Raw genomic sequence first — 23885 nt, forward strand, 5'->3', positions numbered from 1 at the left:
GCTAGAAACATATTTTAGTGACTAGAGAAAAGGAATATCAGATACACTTGCATATGTTTTTTAATGTTTAATCTCAATTAAATTTTAATGAAATTACTAGTCTGACCACTGATAATCAAATTTTACTCTCCATTTCTTAATTTAGAACTGCACATCAACCCCTTGTATGAATCAAAAGTCAGACCATGGCTTTACTTGCATTTGCCCAAGTTGCTACATGGGTGCATATTGTGAGATAAGTATTGATAGTTCTGCTGAGCATGAACTGAATATGGACCTCTTTGTTAATACAGGGATCTGTCTTGGTGAATCTGGACACACACTTTACTGCAGGTCAGTGTTTATTTATTCACAATTAACTAAATATATATTTAGTAAAACTTATAAATAAACTTCTACTAATGCACTCTAAAGATACTAAGTCTAAAAGTAATTTTTTGTCTTAATGTAATCACAATTTGAAATAAAAAATTCTAAAAAATCATTGCTTATATTTTTTTCAAATACCATATATTCATATCAATCCCATGTATGACTTTTGAATTTAATCATCTCTTATTTTATAACTAGTAGCCCTGCGCATGAATCCGTGCGCCAGTAGCTCTCTGCAGGGCCTGGCCACTCTGTGCCCGCTGCCCAGAGGCTCTCCACAACCCAGAGGCCCATCCAAGGCTGGGCGCGGAACGCTTGCCTCGTTGCCGGGGCGACCACCAAGTGTTCCTCACCCGGGCTTGACCAGAGGCCCATCCACAGTTGGGAAATGCAAACGACTTCCCTCCGTGTTCTCAAGAACTTCCATAAAGGGCTTCTTTCCTCTTTCTCGGCTGGCTTTCACCCCTGTGCCTCTGCCACCAGCCCCTCCTGTCACACTATCCTCCACCCCCTCCACCCTCTGGCCGCCCGGACTTGACCTTGGCCGAGAGTCAGGGGCCACTTGACTCTGCTCAGCTTGCCGGTTCCTTCTCTTCTTACACAAGTATTCTGTACCCCGGCCTGGCCAGAGGCTCATCCGCAGCCAGATGCGGAACACTTGCCTCGTCGCCGCGGTGATGAAGCAAGCATTCTGCCAGGCTGCTCACGCTGCCCGCTCTCAGTGGCTGCCCTCCTGAGACTGGGGGAATCTGGTGGGGCTGAGAGGACTGGGCACCGCCATCTTGTGGCTATGGGCACCGCCATCTTTGTGATGGAGTGACAGTTAATTTGCATATTGCCCTTTTATTAGATAGGATTATTTCATATCTTCTTTCCTTTCCAAAATTGGGTTTTTAATCATTTAGCACATGCAGACTATTTATTATTATGACACAGTTATTATCCTTTATTATATACTGCCTAATGTTTCATTTCATTTGTAAAATATGTGTGTGTGTGTGTGTGTGTGTGATTTTTTCTTGTATTTTGTATTTTTAAACATGCATTTTCTTATTTTACTCTGGTGGTCTGATAAAGTATAAAAATTAAACATGTTTCTAATATCAATAGTAATTACATAAAATAAAATTATAAAAATGATCACTTGACCACAGCAAGGGTCCTCCAGTTAATCAGTGCCTGGATTAAGTCATCAGTAGTAAATTAAACAATTATTCACAGTAGATACAATGTTATATAAATCAAGATTTTATTCATGGAAAGCCAATAAGTTCAATAAATTAAAACAAAATAGAGATAAGTGAACCTAAAACTAGATAGTATTTGTTCAATCAAGCACCATAAAGCTGCTCTGTAGAATGTTATTTTAGAGGATGTTATCCACGGGATAGTTACAGTGACCTTTCTTAAAGCATGAAGTCAATAGAATTCAAACTAAGATGCCTGCTTCTTTTCCTGGAATATCTCCCAGGGACAAGCATAGGCATTCATTACTGCTACAGGGTTACTCAAATTTCATTTAATTAAGAGTTATCTGACTTCAAAATTTTCATTGCTGATTCAGTGTTCCCAAAAGACCCTGAAAGTCTGTAAATGGTGAACGCCTTGGGAGGTTCAGTTTTTAGGTGATTTTCAGGGTGACTATGAGGAGCCATCAGAATTGGTGCCAATTTAACACAGTCCACAGACAGTTTATTTACAAAAGAAAACTCCTATAATAGCAGGAAAGATTTGCAGGTAAAATCATCATATTTTTGTGCAGGTCAAAGATTAATCTGTGATATGTTTATTTAAACCATAATAAAATAATTGTCTTCTTTATTGACAAAATTATATCAAAACTATTGTTTTAATCAATATTTTGCATTAAAATTTTTTTAATTTAAATTCTTTATTGTTTAAAGTATTACGTAAGTCTCCTTTTCCTCCCATTGACCACTCCCCAGCCTCCCCTACTCCCCAGCACATGCCCTCACCCCCTTCCCCCATCTATGCCCATTGATTATGCTCATATGCAAGCATTCAAGTCCTTTGGTTGATCTCTTACCCACTCCCCCCCGTCGCCTTCCCTCATATGTTGGACAGTCTGCTCAATGCTTCTATGACTCTGGTTCTATTTTTGTTCATCAGTTTATGTTGTTCATTATATTCCACAAATGAGTGAGAGCATGTGATATTTATCTTTCTCTGACTGGCTTATTTCACTTATATAATGCTCTCCAGGTCCATCCATGCTGTTGCAAATGGTAAAAGTTCCTTCTTTTTGATAGCAGCATAGTATTCCATTGTATAAATGTACCACAGTTTTCTAATCCACTCCTCTGCAGATAGGCACTTAGGTTATTTTCAGATCTTCGCTATTGTAAATTGTGCTGCTATGAACATAGGGGTGCATATATCTTTCTGATTGGTGGTTCTAGATTCTTGGGATATATTCCTAGAAGTCAGATTGCTGGGTCAAATAAAAGTTCCATTTTTAATTTTTTGAGGAAACTCCATACTGTTCTTCACAGTGGCTGTACCAGTCTATATTTCCACCAGCAGTGAAAGAGAGTTCCTTTTTCTCCACATCCTCTCCACCACTTGTCATTTGTTGATGCTAGCCATTCTGACAGGTGGAAGATGGTACCTCATTATTGTTTTGATTTGCATCTCTCAGCTGAATAGTGACTTTGAGCATGTTTTCATATGTCTCATGACCTTCTGTATGTCCTCTTTCAAAAAGTGTCTATTTAGGTCCTTTGCCCATTTTTTTATTGCATTATCTTCATTTTATTACATTTTATGAGTTCCCTTATAAATTTTGGAGATTAAACCCTTATCAGAGTTAACATTGGCAAATATGTTCTCTCATGCAAGTGTGCTTTCTTATAGTTTTGTTGATGGTTCTTTTCCTATGCAGAAGCTTTTTATTTTGATGTAGTCCCATTTTTTATTTTCTCCTTAGTTTCCATTGCCCTAGGACAGTGGTCGGCAAACTCATTAGTCAATAGAGCCAAATATCAACAGTACTACGATTGAAATTTCTTTTGAGAGCCAAATTTTTTAAACTTAAACTTCTTCTAACGCCACTTCTTCAAAATAGACTCGCCCAGGCCATGGTATTTTGTGGAAGAGCCACACTCAAGGGGCCAAAGAGCCACATGTGGCTCGCAAGCCGCAGTTCACCGACCACTGCCCTAGGAGCTGTATCAGTAAAGATAGCACTATGACATATGTCTGATATTTTGCTGCCTATGGCCTCTTCTAGGATTTTTATGTTTTCCCACCTTACATTTAAGTCTTTTATCCACATTGAGTTTATTTTTGTGTATGGTGTAAGTTGGTGGTCTAGTTTCATTTTTCTGCACATATCTGTACAATTTTCCCAACACCATTTATTGAAAAGACTGTCTTAACTCCACTGTATGTTTTTGCCTCCTTTGTCAAATATTAATGGAGCATAATGGCTTGGATCAATTTCTGGGTTCACTGTTCTGTTCCATTGGTCTATATGTCTATTCTTGGTGCCAGCTCCAGGCAGTTTTTAGAACAGTTGCTTTGTAGTACAGCTTGATATCTGGTATTGTGATGGTTCCAACTCTGTTCTTCTATCTCAACATTGCTGCAGATATTCAGGGTCTTTTTTCACTCCAGATGAATTTTTGGAGAGTTTGTCCTATGTCTTTGAAGTATGCCATTGGTATTTTAATGGGGATTGTATTGAATCTATAGATTACTTTGTGTACTATGGACATGTTAATGATGTTAATTCTTCCAATCCATGAATATGGTATATTTTTTCATTTGTTTATGTCTTCCTTTATCACTGTTTTCAGTATCCTGTAATTTTCTGAGTACAGGTCCTTTACCTCCTTGGTTAAATTTATTCCTAGGTATCTTAAATTTTTTTTTGTTGCAATGCTAAATGGGATTTTTTTTTTTTTTTTTTTTTTTTTTTTAGTTTCTCTTTCTGTTAGTTCATTATTGCTGTACAAAAAAAGCCACAGATTTCTGGGTGTTAATTTTGTATCCTGCTACGTTGCCGAATTCATTTATTAATTCTAGTAGTTTTTTGATGGAGTCTTTAGGGTATTCTACATACAATATCATGTCATTTGTGAATAAGGACAGTTTTACTTCTTCTTTTCCAATTTAGATGCCTTTTATTTCTTCTGCTTGTCTGATCACTATGGCTAGCACTTCCAGTACTGTGTTGAACAGGAGTGGTTAAAGTTAGCATCCCTATCTTGTTACTGTTCTTAGGGGAAATGGCTTTAGTTTTTGCCCATTGAGTATGATGTTGGCTGTAGTTTGTCATGTAAGGCTTTTATTATGTTGAGGTATGATCCCTCTGTTCCCACTTTGCTGAGGGTTTTTATCAGGAAAGGGTATTGGATTTTGTCAAATGCCTTTTCTGCATCAATTGATATGATTATGTTACTTTTGTCTCTCAATTTGTTTATGTGATTTATCACATTTATTGATTTGGGCATATTGTACCAGCCTAACATCCCTAGAATAATCCCACTTGATAATGGTGTATGATCTTTCTAATGTAATGCTGAATCCAATTTGCTAAAATTTTGTTGAGGATTTTAGCATCTATGTTCAGGGGTATTGGCCCTTAATTCTCTTTCTTTGTGGTGTCTTTATCTGGTTTTTGGATTAGGGTAATGCTGGGTTCATAGAAAGAGCTTGGAAGTATTCCTTCCTCTTGAATTTTTTTGGAATAATCTGAGAAAAATAGGTTTTAGCTCTTCTTTGATTGTTTTGTAAAACTCTCTTGTGAAACCTTCTGGCCCCGGGCTTTTGTTTGCTGGAAGCTTTTTGATGACTGCTTCAATTTCCTCCGTAGTATCAGCCTGTTGATATTTTTTGATTCTTCTTGATTGAGTTTGGGAAGGTCATATTTTTCTAGGAATATGCCCATTTCCTCTAGGTTTTTCAGTTTGTTCACAGTATTTTTTTTTTTTTACAATATTTTGTATTTCTGTGGGGTCTGTTGTTATTTTGCCTCTTTCATTTCTGATTTTGTTTATTTTGGTCCTCTCTTTGCTTCTTGGTGAGCCTGGCTAGAGGTTCATCAATCTTGTTTATCCTTTCTAAGAACCAGCTCTTGGTTTCATTGATCTTTTGTATTTTTTTATTTTTTTTGGTCTCTTTCTTTTATTTCTGCTCTGATCTTTATTATCTCTTCTGCTCACTCTGGGCTTTTCTTGTTGATCTCTTTGTAATTCTCTAAGTTTTAGAGCTACATAATTTATTATCATTTTTTTCTTGTTTTTTTGAGGTGGCCTGTAATGCTATCAACTTCCCTCTCAGGACTGCTTTCACTGTGTCCCATAGACTTTCGATTGTTGTGTTTTCATTGTCATTCATTTTCAGGATGTTTTTAATTTCTTCTTTGAATTCTTTGGTAACCCAATCATTGTTTAATAGCATGCTATTCAGCCTCCAAGTGTTTGAATATTTTTATTATTTTTATTGTGGTTGATTTCTAATATTATGCCATTGTGGTCTGAAAAGATGCTTGATAAGATCTCAATCTTCTTGATTTAGAGAGACTTTGCCTGTGACCCAATATGTGCTCTATCTTTGAAAATGTCCCATGTGCACTTGAAAAGAATGTATATTCCGTAGCATTGGGGTGAAATGTTCTGAAGATGTCAATTAAGTTCATCTGATCTAGTGAGTCATTTAGGATAGCTCTTTCTTTGCTGTTTTTTTTGTCTAGAGGATTTATCCAGTGATGTCAATGGGATATTAAAGTCCCATACTATGACATATTGTTGTCAATCTCTCCCTTGATATCTTTCAGATTTTTTTTTTATGTATTTGGGTGTTCCTGCCTTGGGTGTATATATGTTTACCAGAGTTATATCCTCTTGTTGTATGGATCCCTTTAGTATTATGAAGTAGTCTTCCTTATCTCTTGTTATAGCCTTCACTTTGAGGTCTATTTTGTCAAATATAAGTATTACTACCCCAGTTTTTTTTTTTTTTCATTTCCATTTGCTTGAAAGATGTTTTTCCATCCCTTCACTTTGAGTCTGTGTGAGTCTTGTTCTGAGGTGGGTCTGTTGTAGACAGCAAATATATGAGTCATGTTTTCTTATCCATTCAACCAGTCGATGTCTTTTGATTGGAGCATTTAGAACATTTATGTTTAAAGTTATTATTGATAGGTACTTGATTGTAGCCATTTTTATTTATTTATTTATTTATTTATTTATTTATTTATTTATTGCCTGTGTTCCTTCCCATCCCCTTTTTTTTTTCTTTTTACAACAGTCCCCTTAGCATTTTTTGCATTGCTGGCTTGGTAGTGGTAAACTGCCTTAGCCTTTCTTTGTCTGTGAAGCTCCTGATTTCCCCTTCAATTTTGAATGATAGCCTTGCTGGATATAGTATTCCTTGGATTTAGTCCCTTGCTGTGCATTACTTTGTATACTTCCTTCCATTCCTTTCTGGCATGATGTGTTTCTGTTGAGAAATCATTTGATAATCTAATGCAGGGGTCCTCAAACTACGGCCCGCAGGCCACATGAAGCCCGCCGAGGACATTTATCTGTCCCAGCGGGTGCCGCTGCCTGTCCTGCTTAGCTGCCGACTCGTCCCGGGCCCACAGTGTGCATAGGAATTTGTTCATAGTTTTTTTTTGTTTTTTTTTTAAACTATAGTCCGGCCCTCCAACGGTCTGAGGGACAGTGAACTAGCCCCCTATTTAAAAAGTTTGAGGACCCCTGATCTAATGGGTGCTCCCTTATAGGTAACTTTCTGTCTCTCTCTTGCAGCCTTTAAGATTATTTTTGTTGTTAATGTTTGCCATTGTAATTATGACGTGTCTTGGTGTTGGTTTTGGGGGTTCAGCTTCTTTGGGACTCTCTGTGCTTGTGTGACTTCTTTCTTCTCCAAATTGAGGAAGTTTTCTGACATTATTTCTTCAAATAGGTTCTCTAATCCTTGATGCTCTCCTTGTCATTCTGACACTTCTATTATATGTTACATGTTGTCCCAAAGCTCCCTCAGGCTCTCCTCCTGTCTTTTGAGTTTTTTTCTCCAATTGTAGTTCAGATTGGGTGTGTTTTGCTTCCCTGTCTTCAAATTCGCTAATTCGGTCCTCCACTTCTCCTAGTCTACTGTTGAAAGCTTCCATATTGTTTTTCATTGTAGCTATATCACTCTTTATTTCCTCCTGATTCTTACATAGGTTGTTGATTTTCTCATCCATCCATTTTAAGAACTGCATGACCCTTATTCTGAATCTTGTTCTGACGTATTGCATGCCTATTTTTCATTTAGTTCCCTTTTTCTGCCTTTTCTTTCCTTCAGGGGTTGTTCTTCTGTCTCCCCATTTTTGCTTTCACCAAGAAATCTAGGTGTTGAGTCATGTGGGGCCTTTGGCTGTAGTGGTGGGCTTGGTGGAAGGTTGTGTGGTCATGGGCGTCAGCTGTTACTTGGTGTTTTGTGGGCGGTGACTGCTCCTCAGGTGGTTGTGGGAAGCAGCTGCTTGCAGGGCACCTGTTCCTTGGGTGGTGGCAGGCAGAGGCTGCTCCTCATGTGATCCCAGGGCTGCTGCTCCTCGCATGGTTATGGGGCAGCTGCTCCTAACATGATCATGGGCGGCTGCTCCTTGTGTGGTTGCAGGCAGTGGCTGTTCCTCCAGTGGTCACGTGTGGTGGCTGCTTGTGCAGCTGCTGGAGTGGTCACGGTGCCTGGGGCTGCTGTGTAAGTCTCTGCTGTTCATAAGTACAGTTGCCAAGTCCAGGGCTGCTGCTTAAGGCTCAGCTGTTCGTTCACTAGGTCATGGATCCCAGGGCTGTGTAAGGTTAGGGTGTTCACATGCATGTGAGGTCGCAGTGCATGGGGCTAAGGCATCTGGCTGGGGAAGGGGAGTGCCCTCCAGAACTCACAGGAGCCCTCAGCTGGGGAGGCTGGAGTCCTGGTGTCCATGGGCCAGCAGCCAATGCAGCAGGTCACTGGCTGGAGTGGTTGTAGCATCCCAGGTGCTGTCTGTGAGCACCCTGGGTGGAGGTGAGACTGGGATTCCAGTCACAGAAGCTCTTCTCTTCAAAATGGTGCCTCTGCAGCAGAAATGGTGCTCCAGGAGAGATTACAGCAGTAGCATAGGCTGCCCGGCTATGTGAGCCTAGTCCATCAGCCCCAGAAGGTCCTATGAGATCTAGCTGTCCCTCACTCACACACATACACACACCACACATCCACACACTCTCCTTTTGGTCCCTCATTCATTCACACTCTCACCCTCACTGCTGTCCTGCCAGCTGCCATCTTGGAATCTCCTCTGCATTAAAATTTAATAAAAAAGAAAATATTACTCTTAAAATTGTGTATTTACCTAAAGTTAAAAAGCTGAAATGAGAATCAACTATTTAGTATTAGGAATTAAAGAATTACAATTCAGGAAGAAACCCAAATAATATCCCAATTACAGGGTGAAAACAAGGGGATTTGTTGTTTATTTTGTTTTGAGAAAAAGCAACAGATTAATTACAATATTCAAGTAAGTCTATAACCATAATTTTTTAAATTACAATTTACTCCCAATATTATTTTGTACTAGTTTCAGGTTTACAGCATAGTGGTTAGAAAATTATAAACTTTGCAAAGTGTTGCCCCTGATATTCTCAGTACTCATCTGGCACCATACATTGTTATCACAATATTCTTGACTATATTTCCTATGTTGTATTTTAAAATCCTGTGACAATTTTGTAACTACCAACTTGTATTCTTAATCCCTTCACATCTTGGACTCAGTTCCCCCATACCTCTCCCTTCTGGCTGTCTGTGTCAATGAGTTTGTTTCTCTTTTGTTTATTTTGTCTTTAGATTCTGCAAATAAGTAAAATCATATGGTGTTTGTCCTTTTCTCACTGACTTATTTTACTGAGCATAATACCTTCTAGATCAGCCTTGGACAAACTACGACCCGCGGGCCGGATCCGGCTGTTCTATCCGGTTATCTTGCTCTCCCCTCCACTCCTTTACTTTGAATTTATATTAGTTCACACAAACACTCCATCCATGCTTTTGTTCCGGCCCTCTGGTCCAGTTTAAGAACCCATTGTGGCCCTCGAGTCAAAAAGTTTGCCCACCCCTGTTCTAGATCTATCTATACTGTTGCAAATGGTAAGATTCCATTCTTTTTTACAGCTAAGTAATATTCCATTGTATATAACTACTACCACTTTTTTACTCACTAGACCAGTGGTCGGCAAACTGCTGCTCACAAGCCACATGTGGCTCTTTGGCCCCTTGAGTGTGGCTCTTCCACAAAATACCACGGCCTGGGCAAGTCTATTTTGAAGAAGTGGTGTTAGAAGAAGTTTAAGTTTAAAAAATTTGGCTCTCAAAAGAAATTTCAATCTTTGTACTGTTGATATTTGGCTCTATTGACTAATGAGTTTGCCGACCACTGCACTAGACTATTGGTGAGCACTTGGGTTGCTTCCATATCATGGCTATTGTAAATAACTCTGCAATGAACATAGGGGTACATATATTCATTTGAATTAATGTTTTGGGTTCTTTTTTTTTTTTTTTTTTTTTGGATAAATATCCAGAAATGAAATTGTTGGGTCTTAAGCCAGTTCCATTTTTTAAACAAATATTCATTCTCCATTAATCTTTTTTTAAAATATGTTTTTATTGATTTTTGAGAGAGAGAAAGGGAGGGGGAGAGAGAATCATTGATGAGAGAGAAGAACATCTATTGGCTATATCCTGTACATGACCTACTAGGAATTGGACCTGCACCTCAGGCATGTACCCTGTCTGGGAATCAAACCAGCATGGGATGATGCTCAACCAACTGATCCACACCAACAAGGGTAGTGGTCTTATTTTCAATTTTTTGAGAAACCTAAAAATTTGACTGCACCACTCTGTATTTCCACAACAGTGCATGGGGATCCCTTTTCTCCACATATTTGCCAACACTTGTTGTTTGTGGACTTATAGATGATAGCCATCTGACAGGTATAAGGTGATATCATCTTGTGGTTTTAATTTGAATTTCTCTGATGATCAGTGAGTGACATTGAACATCTTTTCATATGTCTATTAGTCATTTATATATCCTCTTTGGAGAAGTCTCTTAGGTCCTTTTTCTATTTTTAAATAGATTGGGTTTTTTGGTGTTGAGTAGATTAATTTTGTATAAATTTTGGGTATTAACCTCACATCAGATGTATCATATGCTCTCCCATTTCATAGGTTGTCTTTTTTTTTGTTGGTGGTGGTGGTTTCCTTGACTATACAAAATCTTTTATGTTTGATGTAATCCAATTTGTTTATTTTTTTCTTTTGTTTCCCTTGCCCAAGGAGATATATCAGACAAAATATTGCTAAGAGAAATATCAGAGATTTTACTGCCTGTGTTTTTTTTTTGAAGAGTTTAATGGTTTTAAGTCTCACATTTAATATTTAATTCATTTTGAGCTTATTTTGTTTATGGTATAAGAAGGTGGTCTAATTTTTTGTTTCTTTGTTTGGGGGGGGCTTGCATATATTTGTCTAATTTACCCAGAACCATTCATTATATAGACTGTCTTTATCCCATTGTATGTTCTTTTCTTCTTTATCAAGTATTAATTGACCATATAGATGTGGGTTTATTTCTGGGATCTCTATTCTGCTCCATTGTTCTCTATGTCTGTTTTTAGGCTATCATGATGTTTTGATTGCTATGGTCCTGTAATATAGTTTTATATCAGGTCATATGGTACGTCTTCCAACTTTGTTCTTCTTTCTCAAGAATGCTGAGACTAGTTGGGGGTCTTTTGTGGGCCTATATAAATTGTTTGGAGTATTTGTTCTAGTTCTGAAAAATGTGCCATAGATATTGTGATAGGAATTACATTGAATCTATAGATTACTTTGGGTAGTATGGACATTTTAATGATATAACCATAATGTAGGTCATTACTGGAGAGGTAGAAGAACATTTCAAACACCTAATCTTATTTTCAGTAATTTTTATGTTAGGCATTAAAAATGTTTGTGTGAGTTAATTCATATTGCCCAATGAAGAAATATCAGCCTAGCTGGTATTGCTCAGTGGTTGAGCATTGACCTATGAACCAGGAAGTCATGGTTCAATTCCTAGTCAGGATACATCTTTGGGTTGAGGGCTCAATCCCCAGTGTGGGGCTTGAGGCAGTCGATCAATGATTCTCCTCATTATTGATGATTCTATCTCTCTCTTCCTCTCCCTTCCTCTTTGAAATCAGTAAAAATATATTTAAAAAATAAATATCAAATGAACAATATGAATCTTTACAATAAAGAAAAAAATCATGATTGATAATTGAGAGATTTTTCAAAGTCTTTGCCATTCACAGACTATATTTGTTAAATAAAATTAATGCAAATATTATTTTGTTAAGAAGATAAAGTATCTTTTAATTGCATTTCTAGTCTTAAACTCAAATGAGTGTTTCTTATCAACTCATAGAATTTTAGGACTCAACTAGATTATAGAGATCACCTCTAGTCATCTAGTTTTCACACAGAGGAAGAAACAAAGGCCTAAGAAGGTTTGTACTCTGTCAACTGTCTGCAGAGTCATGATCAGTGTGAAAGTCAATACTAGAATCCAATTCATTGCTCTTTTATTTTCATTTGAGTACTTCCTATTTAAAATACAATAGGAATGTATAAATGTGGTAAAAATAGAAGAAAGATATAGTAAAATATCATGACTGTTCTCTAGATGCAGTTAAGCATCGGTACTTTATATTCCGGTGCAAAGATTAAACACACTAATGACTTTGTTCAGTTTAATAATAGCTGCTTTCAGAAGTCTATCAGTATTATTAACCATGTGTAACAGTTTAATAGCATTTTAATGTGTGCAAGTTTTATTAAACCATAAAAACTATGTTGAAATTACACTAAAACCCAAATTAGAATCACATGGCAGAAGACCGACAGAGGACTACAGAAATAAATAAAAACATTTTAGACAACTTTTTTCCTCTGGCACCATATAGATCATAAAGAATATAGCAAATAATTTATAAAACAGTGCACTGAGATGCAAAGATAATTGTTTTTGTTTTTAATATGTAAAATCCTGTTCAGGCAAATGTTTCCTTGGTGGTCTCCACCTGTTACTTTGCAGAACACCTTTCCACCCTACAGTTTCAAATGTCCCTTCACTCTGCTATTGCCTTCCAGTTTCAACTCTCCTTGTTCATTGCCTCCATATTCCTGAAGTATTTCATTCTTGTCCTTCTCATTCATCTAAATTCATTACACTTTCTGTCATAACTAAGCAATAATTAGTTAATAGTATTAAATGTATTATGTTAAAAGACTGGTAAACTTAATATTTGATTCCTCACGTTGATATCTTTTCTTTGCAAAAAATTCAAGAAAGTCAGTAAAATTTAATGAATTTTTAATTATAGCATCTCAGCAACTGTCACATATTGTTAAATGAAACATCTGAAAAGAATAAGCTGTACTGAATTCCCTTATATCATATTTGAGAAAGGGTAGATTCTATTTCTTTATATCCTTGGATAGAAAAATCAGGAATAAAGGCTAAGAGATTGTAGATTACATAGTAAGGGTATTAATTCTACAATAATCATTTACAGCAATCATAAATCAACTTTGCTGCAAATTACTGGCTTTATAACTTTGAACAACCACAGTTAGGTGACTTTTGATTAGTTAGATATTGTATTCCAAAAATACAGATTGACCATATATACTTTAATTTAACAATTTCCTTTTTCTTCTAGCCTCCAAAAATTAAACATTTCACCAATAATTAAAAATAATACAACAATTATAAGAATTTATTTATAAGAAAAACAAATTCCATTATTTTGTCTTATAAACTATTGCAAGGATTAACATAATAAGAAGGTCTCACTTTCCTTACTAGGTCTACTATAGGAACATCATATTTGCTATTTTAGTACATTGCTTCAGAAGATGAAGAGACTCAATTTAAAATATGAACCTATTTTTCTTGTCATATGTAAAGTGTTATGTTTAATAATTATGACATCATTTTAACTTAAATGTATATTTTTAGTCATCAAATTTTGCTATATTAAAATGTACAATTATATGTCCTTATTTATTTTCAATTTAATTTAATAATTATAATAACTCCTTTTGATGACCCTCTGAGTCATCACAGTCTTTATAACTAATCATTAAATATTTTTTAATGTTTATGCTTTCAAATCAATCATTGGAATTTCCAGTTTCCTTGCAATGGTTGTTAAATTATACATTATAAATTACAAAATTTATAAGGAACTTATAAAAACTCAACACCAAAAAGAAAATCCAATTAAGAAATGGGCAAAAGACCTGAAGAAACACTTCTCCAAAGGGGACATATAGATGGCCGATAAACATATGAAAGGATGCACATTGACACTAATCATCAGAGAGATGCAAATTAAAACCAAAATGAGATACCACCTCACACCTGCCAGAATGGCTATCATCAATAAATCAAGAAACAAGTTGGAGAGGTTGTTGGTGGGAATGCAGATTGGTGTAGCCACTGTGAAAAGCAGTATGGAGTTACCTCAAAAAATTGAAAATAGAACTGCCTTATGACCCAGCAATTCCATTTCTGGGAATACATCCAAAGAAACCATAAACACTAATTTGAAAAATATAGATGCACCCCTATGTTCATTGCAGCGTTATTTACAATAGCCAAGATTTGGAAGCATCCTATGTGCCCATCAGTGGATAAGTGGATAAAAAAACAAAACAAAAACTGTGGTACATTTACACAATGAAATACTACTTAGCTGTAAATAAGAAGGAAATCTTACCTTTTGTGACAGCATGGATGGATCTGGAGGGAATTATGCTAAGTGAAATAAACAGGCAGAGAAAGGCAAGTACCATATGATTTCACTTTATCTGAAATCTAATAAACAAAACAATCTAGCAAGGTAGAGACAGACTCATAGATACAGAGAACAGACTGACAGCTGTCAGAGGGAAGGGACTTGAGGGCTGGGTTAGAAAAGTGAAGGATTTAAGCAAAGAAAAATAAAGACTCATGGACAAAGACAACAGTGTGGTGATTGCAACAGGGAAAGGGGGTGGGAGGAGATAGAAGAAGATAAAGAGGGGGAAAATGGTGATGGAAGGAGACTTGACATGGGGTGGTCAAAACACAATACAATATGTAGATGATATTGTAGAATTGTATACCTCAAACATAAATAATTTTATTAACCAACTAGAGGCCCAGTGCCCAAAATTTGTGCACAGAGGTGGGGGGGGTCCCTCAGCCCGACCTGCACCCTCTTCAATCCAGGAGTCCTCAGGGGATGTCCAACTGCCAGTTTAGGCCCGATCCCTGTGGCATCAGGCCTAAACTGGCAGTCGGACATCCCTCTCATAATCTGGGACCTCTGGCTCCTAACCGCTCACCTGCCTGCCTGCCCTAACCACTCTGCCTGCCTGCCTGATCCCCCTAACTGCCCTCCCGTGCCAGCCTGGTCACCCCTATTAACTTTCTTTTTTAATCTTATCCCCTTCACACACAATTGTATTTGACTTCTTTATTGGCTTTTCCCTCTCACACAATTTTTCTCTCTCCTTTATATAACACTTTTTCCTACTGACTTATCATTTATAAACTTTTCTTTACTCCTTATTTTCTACTTCTGTTCCATCATCCTTCTTCCCATCTTTTTCCTACCCTCCCTTCCTCCCCATATTCCTTCTTTCCTTTATATTTACCCCTGCCCTCCCTCCCCTTTTTCTTCCTTCCCACCTTAATTTTTTTTCTTCACTTCCTCCCTTGGACCTGCTTTGCTCCCTCTCCCATTTCTTCCTTCTTCCCATTCTCCTTTTAAGCTCTACCAGCTCCTTTTTAAAACTTTTCTTCCCTCCCTCTTCCTCTCTCATCCTACCTTTCCCATACATTCTTCTCTACTTACTTCCACTATTTTAATATCTATTTACCTGCCTAATTATTCACTATCATTTATCTTTTTTTCTTTTCTGACTCCTACTTTTAAAATTTGTCCCCAGTACACAACTATACTTGATTTTCATTATAGCTCCTATAGTTCACTTATACATCCTCTTTCCTTCTTTAATTCTGCTGTCTACTGACTTCTTTATAAAGTTCTTGTCTCCCTCCTTCCTTTTTTTCTCCACCGAGCAATTCTGTTGGTTTAAGATGAGCTGCATATGAGGTAATAAAGCCGCCTGGAGGGGAAGAGGTGGGAGGCCCGGGGACATGGCCAGGTCATCTGTCCAGAAATTGTGTCCCCATTTTTGCATCTCTGGTAGGTAGGGCAAGGCTGGCCTCTCCACAGATCCCAGAGCAGATAAAGAGTGGGGGAGAAAGAATGGGTGAAACAACAGAAAGAGAGAGAGAGAGAGAGAAAGAGAGAGAGAAAGAATAGTCATATATGTGTCTGAGAGAGAGAATGTATATGTGTCTATAGAGAAACAATAGTTGTGTATGTATCTATGAGAGAGAGAAACAGAATAGTTGGATGTATTCATCACATATATTCAGAATAGCACAAGTATGTACTGTGCCATATATGTCCTGCTCATTACATTTATGCTCATTCTACATAAATATATTTTAAATTAATTAACTCACCTATTTATACAATGTTTATTAGGTGTTTACAGTCTGGCATGTACTAAAGGCATAGAAATAAGTTAGGTGCATATCTTAAGCGAATAAACAGTTTATTAAGGAAATCTGTAAAGAATGTAACTCAGGGCTAAGGACAAAATCCTGCAAATACAAAGTTTCAGTAAAGAAATAAAGTAGAAACTAACCCACACTATTTGAAGGGGTCCTGTAAGGCTTCAAAAGTAGATGTCCCCCTTTGACTTCAGTCTTAAAGGACAAGTTCCTAACTCTGATATATTCCATAATGGAAGCAGTAGTAGAAAGGGTGAAGCAAGGAAGGTGAAACAGCAGGCCTACTGGCATATTATAAGAATTTCATTGTCATTTAAATTAAAAATACAATGGAGCTGTAACAAAATTGGGCTGCTAAGATGCTAAGGAGCCACACCCTCAAGAAACTTCTAAAAAATGCTTATTGGATTTTAGATCTAATTCTATAAAGAGTGAGAGAACATCCTTTAAAGCAAGCATGTCAAACTCAAAGGCTTACATGGGCCAAATAAATAAGGTTTAAATTTATGTGGGCTGCAAAAAAACCAAAAGTTTCAATTTTCATACAAATGTAGGTTTATTTCAATAAAGGCATGCTGAATACAAAGTGCTAAAATAAATGAGTAATTGTTAACTTAAAATAATAGAACATTTTAATAAAAATTAATATTTTTTCTTGAACCTTAACTTACCAGACATTGAATAACTGCACAAATTTATTTATTTATTACAAATAAATCTATTTTTCTTGTTCTCCGAAAGCGAAACATTTCCTCTTGGCACACACCAAACAAGTCAGTCCAAGACTAATGATGTGGCAATTGGCTGCTAGAATACTGGCTGCTAGTATTAGTGGAGAGAAATGGTGCGCCTGTGTGCAAGGCACATAAGGGAAATGAATGCAACACGATTATAGTAATCAGTCATTAGCAAGCGTTGTAGTTATTAATAATTACGTATAACAGGATATTGTAAAAATAAGTTACGAAATTTTTATTAAAATGTTTCTTACATACTGTTATATTGGCTGGGCCACAAAAATATTCATTGTGGGCCTCATGCAGCCCGTGAGCCACTAGTTTGACATACTTGCTTTAATGGCTTGTAAGGTGGAGAGTTAAGTAGTCAAATTTATATTTTAGAAAATAACTTTTGGGGTCAATTGATCTGGTTAAGGAGATAAAGTACCAAGTACTGCAATGACCTTGATGTGGGAGCGGGGTGGGGGTGAGGCTGGGGGTTAGCCCAGTAAGGACAGTGAAGAGGGAGAAGATGAATATGGCTGAGAGAGATTTGGGAAGTAAAAATCAAAGATTTTAATATTGATTGAATGTGATGGCCAAATGAAGAGTCAAGGATGCTCTACTTTAGGCTTTGATGATTATTTGGATTTAAATGTAAAAATATCTTGACCATTTATATGATAATCAACTTAATCCAAGTGGGAACAGATCCAGATCCCTTGCCTTTATGTTACTGTATGGCTCAGAATTGTTATCCAAAGCCTTTTAAGTTAAATAATGCAAAAGAGCCAGCCAGAGTGAACTTCAAACCAGTTCTGTTGATCTAGGAACATATTAAGTTTTAGAAATAGTATGCTTAGAATTATATAAATAAGACAGCTTCTCTCACATATACGTTCAACCTCCTCTTATATATAACTGGAATAATCTTTTTAAAGAAATAAAAAGTTCATGTAACAAAACATATGGAAAAAGCTGATGATCTGTAAGTAGTTTACTTTTAAACATCTTCTTTGGTATAAAAATCTCTGTATTGAAATTATCCATTATGTAATTAGTTATATTTTAACATCTCTATGGATAAGAAAATGAAGACTTAAAAATCCTTAGGGATGTATGAGTATGTAACTTCATAATTCATAAAATTAATGGAGTAATTGATGAGTTAAAGACTTTTGTGATACTTCAAGTAAAATACTTACTGCATATCACTATGTAAGTATGGCAAGATTTCTCTGATTCCTTTAAGAAAATCACCTTTAATAAGTGATCTATTTTATAATTTGGAGATTTCTAATATTAATTACATATTAATATCAAAAGAATTATAAGAATATAAATAATGAATTATTTTAATTATATGTTTAGGGGGTGGGGCAAAGGTAGATTTATAACTGTATGTGAAACAGAGGGTTTGTTCTTGTATTACATTTATTAATTAAGAGAGGCCAGGTGCATGAAATTCATGCATGGGGAGGGGGGGTGTCCCTCAGTCCAGCCTGCACCCTCTCCAATCTGGGACCCCTCAAGGGATGTCTGACTGCCTGTTTAGGCCCGATCCTACCAGGAAACGGGCAGTCAGACATCCATCTCACAATCCAGGACTGCTGGCTCCCAACTGCTCACCTGCCTCCTTACTGACTGCCCCTAACCGTTTCTGCCTACCAACCTCCCCTGCCAGCCTGATTGATGCCTAACTGTTCCCCTGCCAGCCTGTTTGCCCCTAACTGCCCACCCCTGCAGGCCTGGTCACCCCTAACAGCCTCTCCTGCTGGCCTGGGTCCCCCCAAACTGCCCTTCCCTGCAGGCCCAGTCGCCCCCAACTTCCCTCCTCTGCCGGCCTGGTCACCCTTAACTGCCCTCCCCTGCTGGCCTGATCGCCCACAACTGCCCTCCCTTGCAGGCCTGGTCCCTCCCAACTTCCCTCCCTTGCTGGCCATCTTGTGGTGGCCATCTTTGACCACATGGGGGCAGCCATCTTGTGTGTTGGAGTGATGGTCAATCTGCATATTACTCTTTTATTAGATAGGATTGTGTTACTTTCCATGCAAACAACTGTAAATCTACTTTGCCACAACTGAATATCATTGATTTATTTATAACAATTACATAAGATATTAAATCCCATGGTTTACTTATTCTCTCTTTTGAATATCTAATAATTGGAGTAAACAGGTATTATATGGGTATTGAAAAAGTTTTCCTTTTATTTAAGTTTGAATTCCATCTGCCTTATTAGCTACATGAATAGACAGTTTGCATTTATTATTTTAAACATCTCATGGTTCTATTGCTTGTTTTTTTTTTTCTTTATTAAGGTATTACATATGTGTCCTTACCCTCCCATCCCCCCACTCATGCCCTCACCCCCCCTGGTGTCTGTATCCATTGGTTAGGCTTATATGCATACATACAAGTCCTTTGGTTAATCTATCCTCCCTTACCCCTACCCTCCCCTACCTTCCGTCTGAGGTTTGACAGTCTGATGGATGCTTCTCTGTCTCTGGATCTGTTTTTGTTCATCAGTTTATGTTGTTCATTATATTCCACAAATGTGTGAAATCATGTGATATTTATCTTTCTCTGACTGGCTTATTTCACCTAGCATAATGCTCTCCAGTTCCATCCATGCTGTTGCAAATGGTAAGAACTTCTTTTATTCAGCAGCATAGTATTCCATCGTGTAGATGTGTCACTGTTTTCTAATCCACTCATCTGCTGATGGGCACTTAGGCTGATTCCAAACCTTAGCTGTGGTAACTTGTGCTGCTATGAACATAGGGGTGCATATATCCTTTCTGATTGGTGATTCTAGTTTCTTGGGATATATTCCTAGAAGTGGGATCACTGTTTCAAATGGGAGTTCTATTTTTAATTTTTTGAGGAAACTGCATACTGTTCTCCACAGTGGCTGCACCAGTCTGCATTCCCACCAGCAGTGCAAGAAGGTTCCTTTTTCTCCCCATCCTCACCAGCACTGGTCATTTGTTGATTTGTTGATGATAGCCATTCTGACAGGTGTGAGATGGTACCTCATTGTTGTTTTGATTTGCATCTCTCAGATGAATAGTGACTTTGAGCATGTTTTCATATGTCTCTTGTTCTTCCTTATGTCTTCTTTCAAAAAGTATCTATTTAGGTCCATTGCTCATTTTTTGATTGGGTTGTTTATCTTCCTTTTGTTGAGTTGTATGAGTTCCCTGTAAATGTTGGAGATTAAACCCTTATCGGAGATAACATTGGCAAATATGTTCTACCATGCAAGTAGGCTTTCTTGTTGTTTTGTTGATGGTTTCTTTTGCTGTACAGAGCTTTTTATTTTGATGTAGTCCCATTTGTTTATTTCCTTTTTAGTTTCCATTGCCCTAGATTCTGTATCGGTGAAGATATTACTTTGGCACATGTCTGAGATTTTGCTGCCTGTGGATTCCTCTAATATTTTTATGGTTTCCCATCTTATGTTTAAGTCCTGTATCCATTTTGAGTTTATTTTTGTGTATGGTGTAAGTTGGTGGTCTAGTTTCATTTTTTTGCATGTATCTGTCCATTTTTCCCAACACCATTTATTGAAGAGACTGTCTTGACTCCATTGTATGTTCATGCCTCCTTTGTCAAATATTAATTGAGCATAGTGGTTTGGGTTGATTTCTGGGTTCTCTATTCTATTCCATTGGTCTATACTAGTACGTCTCTTCTTGTGCCAGTATCAGGCAGTTTTGAGAATAGTGGCTTTGTTATACAGCTTGATACCTGGTATTGAGATCCCTCCTACTTTGTTCTTCTTTCTCAAGATTGCTGCAGCTATTTGGGGTCTTTTTTTATTTCCAGATGAATTTTTGGAGAGTTCTTTCTAGGTCTGTGAAATATGCCATTGGTATTTTAATGAGGAGGGCATTGAATCTATAGAGTACTTTGAGTAGTATGGACATTTTAATGATGTAGTTTCTACCAATCCATGAACACGGTATGTTCTTCCATTTGTTTATGTCTTCCTCTATCTCTTTTTTCAGTGTCCTATAGTTTGCCAAGTACAGGTATTTTATCTCCTAAGTAAAGTTTATTCCTAGGTATCTTAATTTTTTTGGTGCAATGGTAAATGGGATTGTTTATTTAATCTCTCTTTCTGTAAATTCACTATTGGTGTATAAAAATGCCGTAAATCTCTTGGCATTTATTTTGTATCCTGCTACATTGCCAAATTCATTTATTAAGTCTAATAATTTTTTGATGGAGTCTTCAGGATTTTCTGTGTACAGTATCATGTCATCTGTGAATAATGACAGTTTTACATCTTCTTTTCCAATTTGGATACCTTTTATTTCTTCTTCTTGTCTAATTGCTATGGCTAGTGCTTCCAGTACTATGTCGAACAGGAGTGATGAAAGTGGGCCTCCCTGTCTAGTTCCTGTTCTTAGGTGAAATGGTTTTAGTTTTTGCCCATTCTATTGCTTGTTTAAATTTACATGATGGATAAAGAAATTCAAGGAATTACATCCCCACAATGTACTTTAAACTCATTTAAAATGTATTTTCAGAATTATTTATAGAAAGTAAAAATATATTTTTATTTTAAAATTTATATGATCAATATTAATTTTATTAATATAAACCAATGTTCAAAAATATAGATAAGCCCTATCTCCTAAATTTGGTTATCCAGGTGAGATGCTAATATATAAGATATTAAATATACCACTTTTGTCACTTTATTTTAGAGGCACAATATTAGTAAGCTTTGGAAAAATAGCGATACCTATAAATGTCACTGACCATAATATTTTGTTTTTCTTTTTCCAGTTAGATTATCTCTGAAAAAGTACCCATTTAATTCCATACCCATATGTTCATGAAATGTCTTTAGATAAACTATGGGGACACAAAGTGTCTGTGAACATTAATTTAATAACTTTGAACCAGGAGCCATTTATGGAGATTACTTTTTTGGATCAATTCTGTCTATAACTTCAGTGTTTCATCCTTTAATAAAATTAACCCTACTACCCTGAACTCTTGAAAATTAAAGCTATTCTTAACTTTATATTCACTTAAATTTTTTTGCTTGCATCTGAATCTGATACTTCTTCTTTTGGCTAATTGTTTGCCTTTAGACCCTGCATAGCACATATCACAATGTTTGGTGTTTGGAAGACAGAACTGTCTGATAATGACTCACCTAATTGGGTTTTAGTAGGCAAAAATTGAACTTCATCAGATTTTTCTCCTTGTTTGAAACCCTACAATGCTTTATAGAAGTAACTGTATTTTTTACCATCATGGAGAGTATTGACAATGAATGTATAAGAAATGTGAAGTCTTCTTTACCATAACCCAATACAAGAAATACATAATTTATCAAAATTAAAATAAATGAATACCGTGTCATAAATCACAAGGATAGTATTAAATTGAATTTCATTAATGTGTTTTGACATCTCTCTTATAATGTTGGACACACAAAAATATCTTGGACTTAAATGGTATATAAGATATGCAAGTAAAGGACTCTTACTTTACAAATGTTCAAAGTTAAATTTACACCATTAATTTGAAAAGAGGCAGTTCTGCCCTTTCTGGCTTAACTCGGTTATACCAAACTTGTCCAGAATTCAAAGTTCGGCCACCTCAGAATACAGTCTTTGTGTGTATGGGGCTGCTATTTACTTCCATACTCCTGTCATTATTCCAGTGAACTTGGAGGAAGTAGGAATGGGTTGCTACTATTGGTGGAACCTGAAACTCAATTGTGTACCAAATGACTTGAAGGTCACATGAAATCTGTTTTTAAGTGCTTGATTGCCCTGCTAAATCTGGCTTCTGTCTCCTACTCGTGTTGCCATGGCTCACATGATTTCCCCTTAATGGGGCTTTAGAAACATACTGCCATCTCTCCTTCCTGGAAGTAGTGCTGGCAGAGCAACCAGTAAGATGTTCCTTTCCTCTATATTTATTCTATGATCAATTTCTTCAATATACCTAAATGTCTCTTAATGAATGTCCCATCCCAGGAGCCTTCTATAAATTTGAGGCATTAAATCAATCCTTGGATAATTGCTTCCACATAAAAAGTACACTCTTCTATTATGGGGCAAAATATCAATAACATTATGTGACTTGGATACAGGATGGGTTTTGTCTTCTTTATTTCCGTACTGATTCCATACCATCCAGATGTATGCATGTTTGATTTTTGTTTCATTTTGTTTATTATGAAAGCAATTTTTTAAATCAACATTAGTTTCAGCAGAGACTAGTGGTATATTGCAAGTCACTACTTACTTCTAGGTGTCCAGACTTACCCCTTTATGCCAGTCCTGTACCAGAGTCAACACTCTAGTCTAAAAATTCTCTAGCTTCATTCCAGTAGATGGCTACCTTTCTACAATGCACATACCCTGACTGAAGCCTCTCCACATTCCTGATGAGAGCCTCACATATAACAGATCTGTGTGTGTATGAGTTTGTGAGAAGTGCCACATCCTTTATTTTTCTCTGAATCAAATAAATTCTGCTCTAAAACCCCAGCACAGTAGGGCAACATATCCTCCTACTAAACAGAAACTATAGATATGTTCCCCCACTAAAAACAGTGCTTCTTCTTTTATACTTGGGATATTTACTTCCTCTCTGTCTTTTACTCCCTCCTTCATCACACTCTTTCTCAAAAATATTTGCCTAATTATGTATCTCTAGGAAACACAAATATCATATTCTGTCTATTTTAAAATAAAAGTGAATTTCTACTCTGTTCCTAGTACAAAGTCCAAGGTGTAGAGGAGAATAGATGCTTAGTCTCCTCTCTCTCTCTCTCTCTCTCTCTCTCTCTCTCTCTCTCTCTCTGTGTGTGTGTGTGTGTGTAGGACAAAACAATGCAACCCTATATTTTAATTATTTATTCTATAATATGTTTCCAAAATACCATAGTAATGGGGATTGATTATTTGAATTGCCCCATTGCAAGGAATAAAAAGAATTGCAACTTATATAATAAAACAGATCAGGAATGGGAAATTTATTCTAGTGATTGGATGACAAGTGTGTGCAGTCATTCACTGGAATATGGACTCCTGAAACTCAAGCCATTAAACTTCAGACCATAAATAAAATGAAAAATATCTATC

The 23885-nt window shown here is 36.7% G+C and overlaps 1 protein-coding gene across 1 annotated transcript in view; it reads left to right on the top strand.

Moving 5' to 3' along the window:
* Positions 1-23885, top strand: part of EYS (eyes shut homolog) — a gene marked incomplete at both ends in the record, with an annotated part of 1444019 nt that overhangs the window by 532138 nt on the left and 887996 nt on the right. The window contains 1 exon segment of the mRNA XM_080665107.1: positions 146-333. Coding sequence (XP_080521233.1) covers positions 146-333 — 188 coding nt within the window.

Source organism: Plecotus auritus (assembly GCF_963455305.1).
Source record: "Plecotus auritus genome assembly, chromosome: 4".
NCBI lineage: Eukaryota > Metazoa > Chordata > Mammalia > Chiroptera > Vespertilionidae > Plecotus > Plecotus auritus.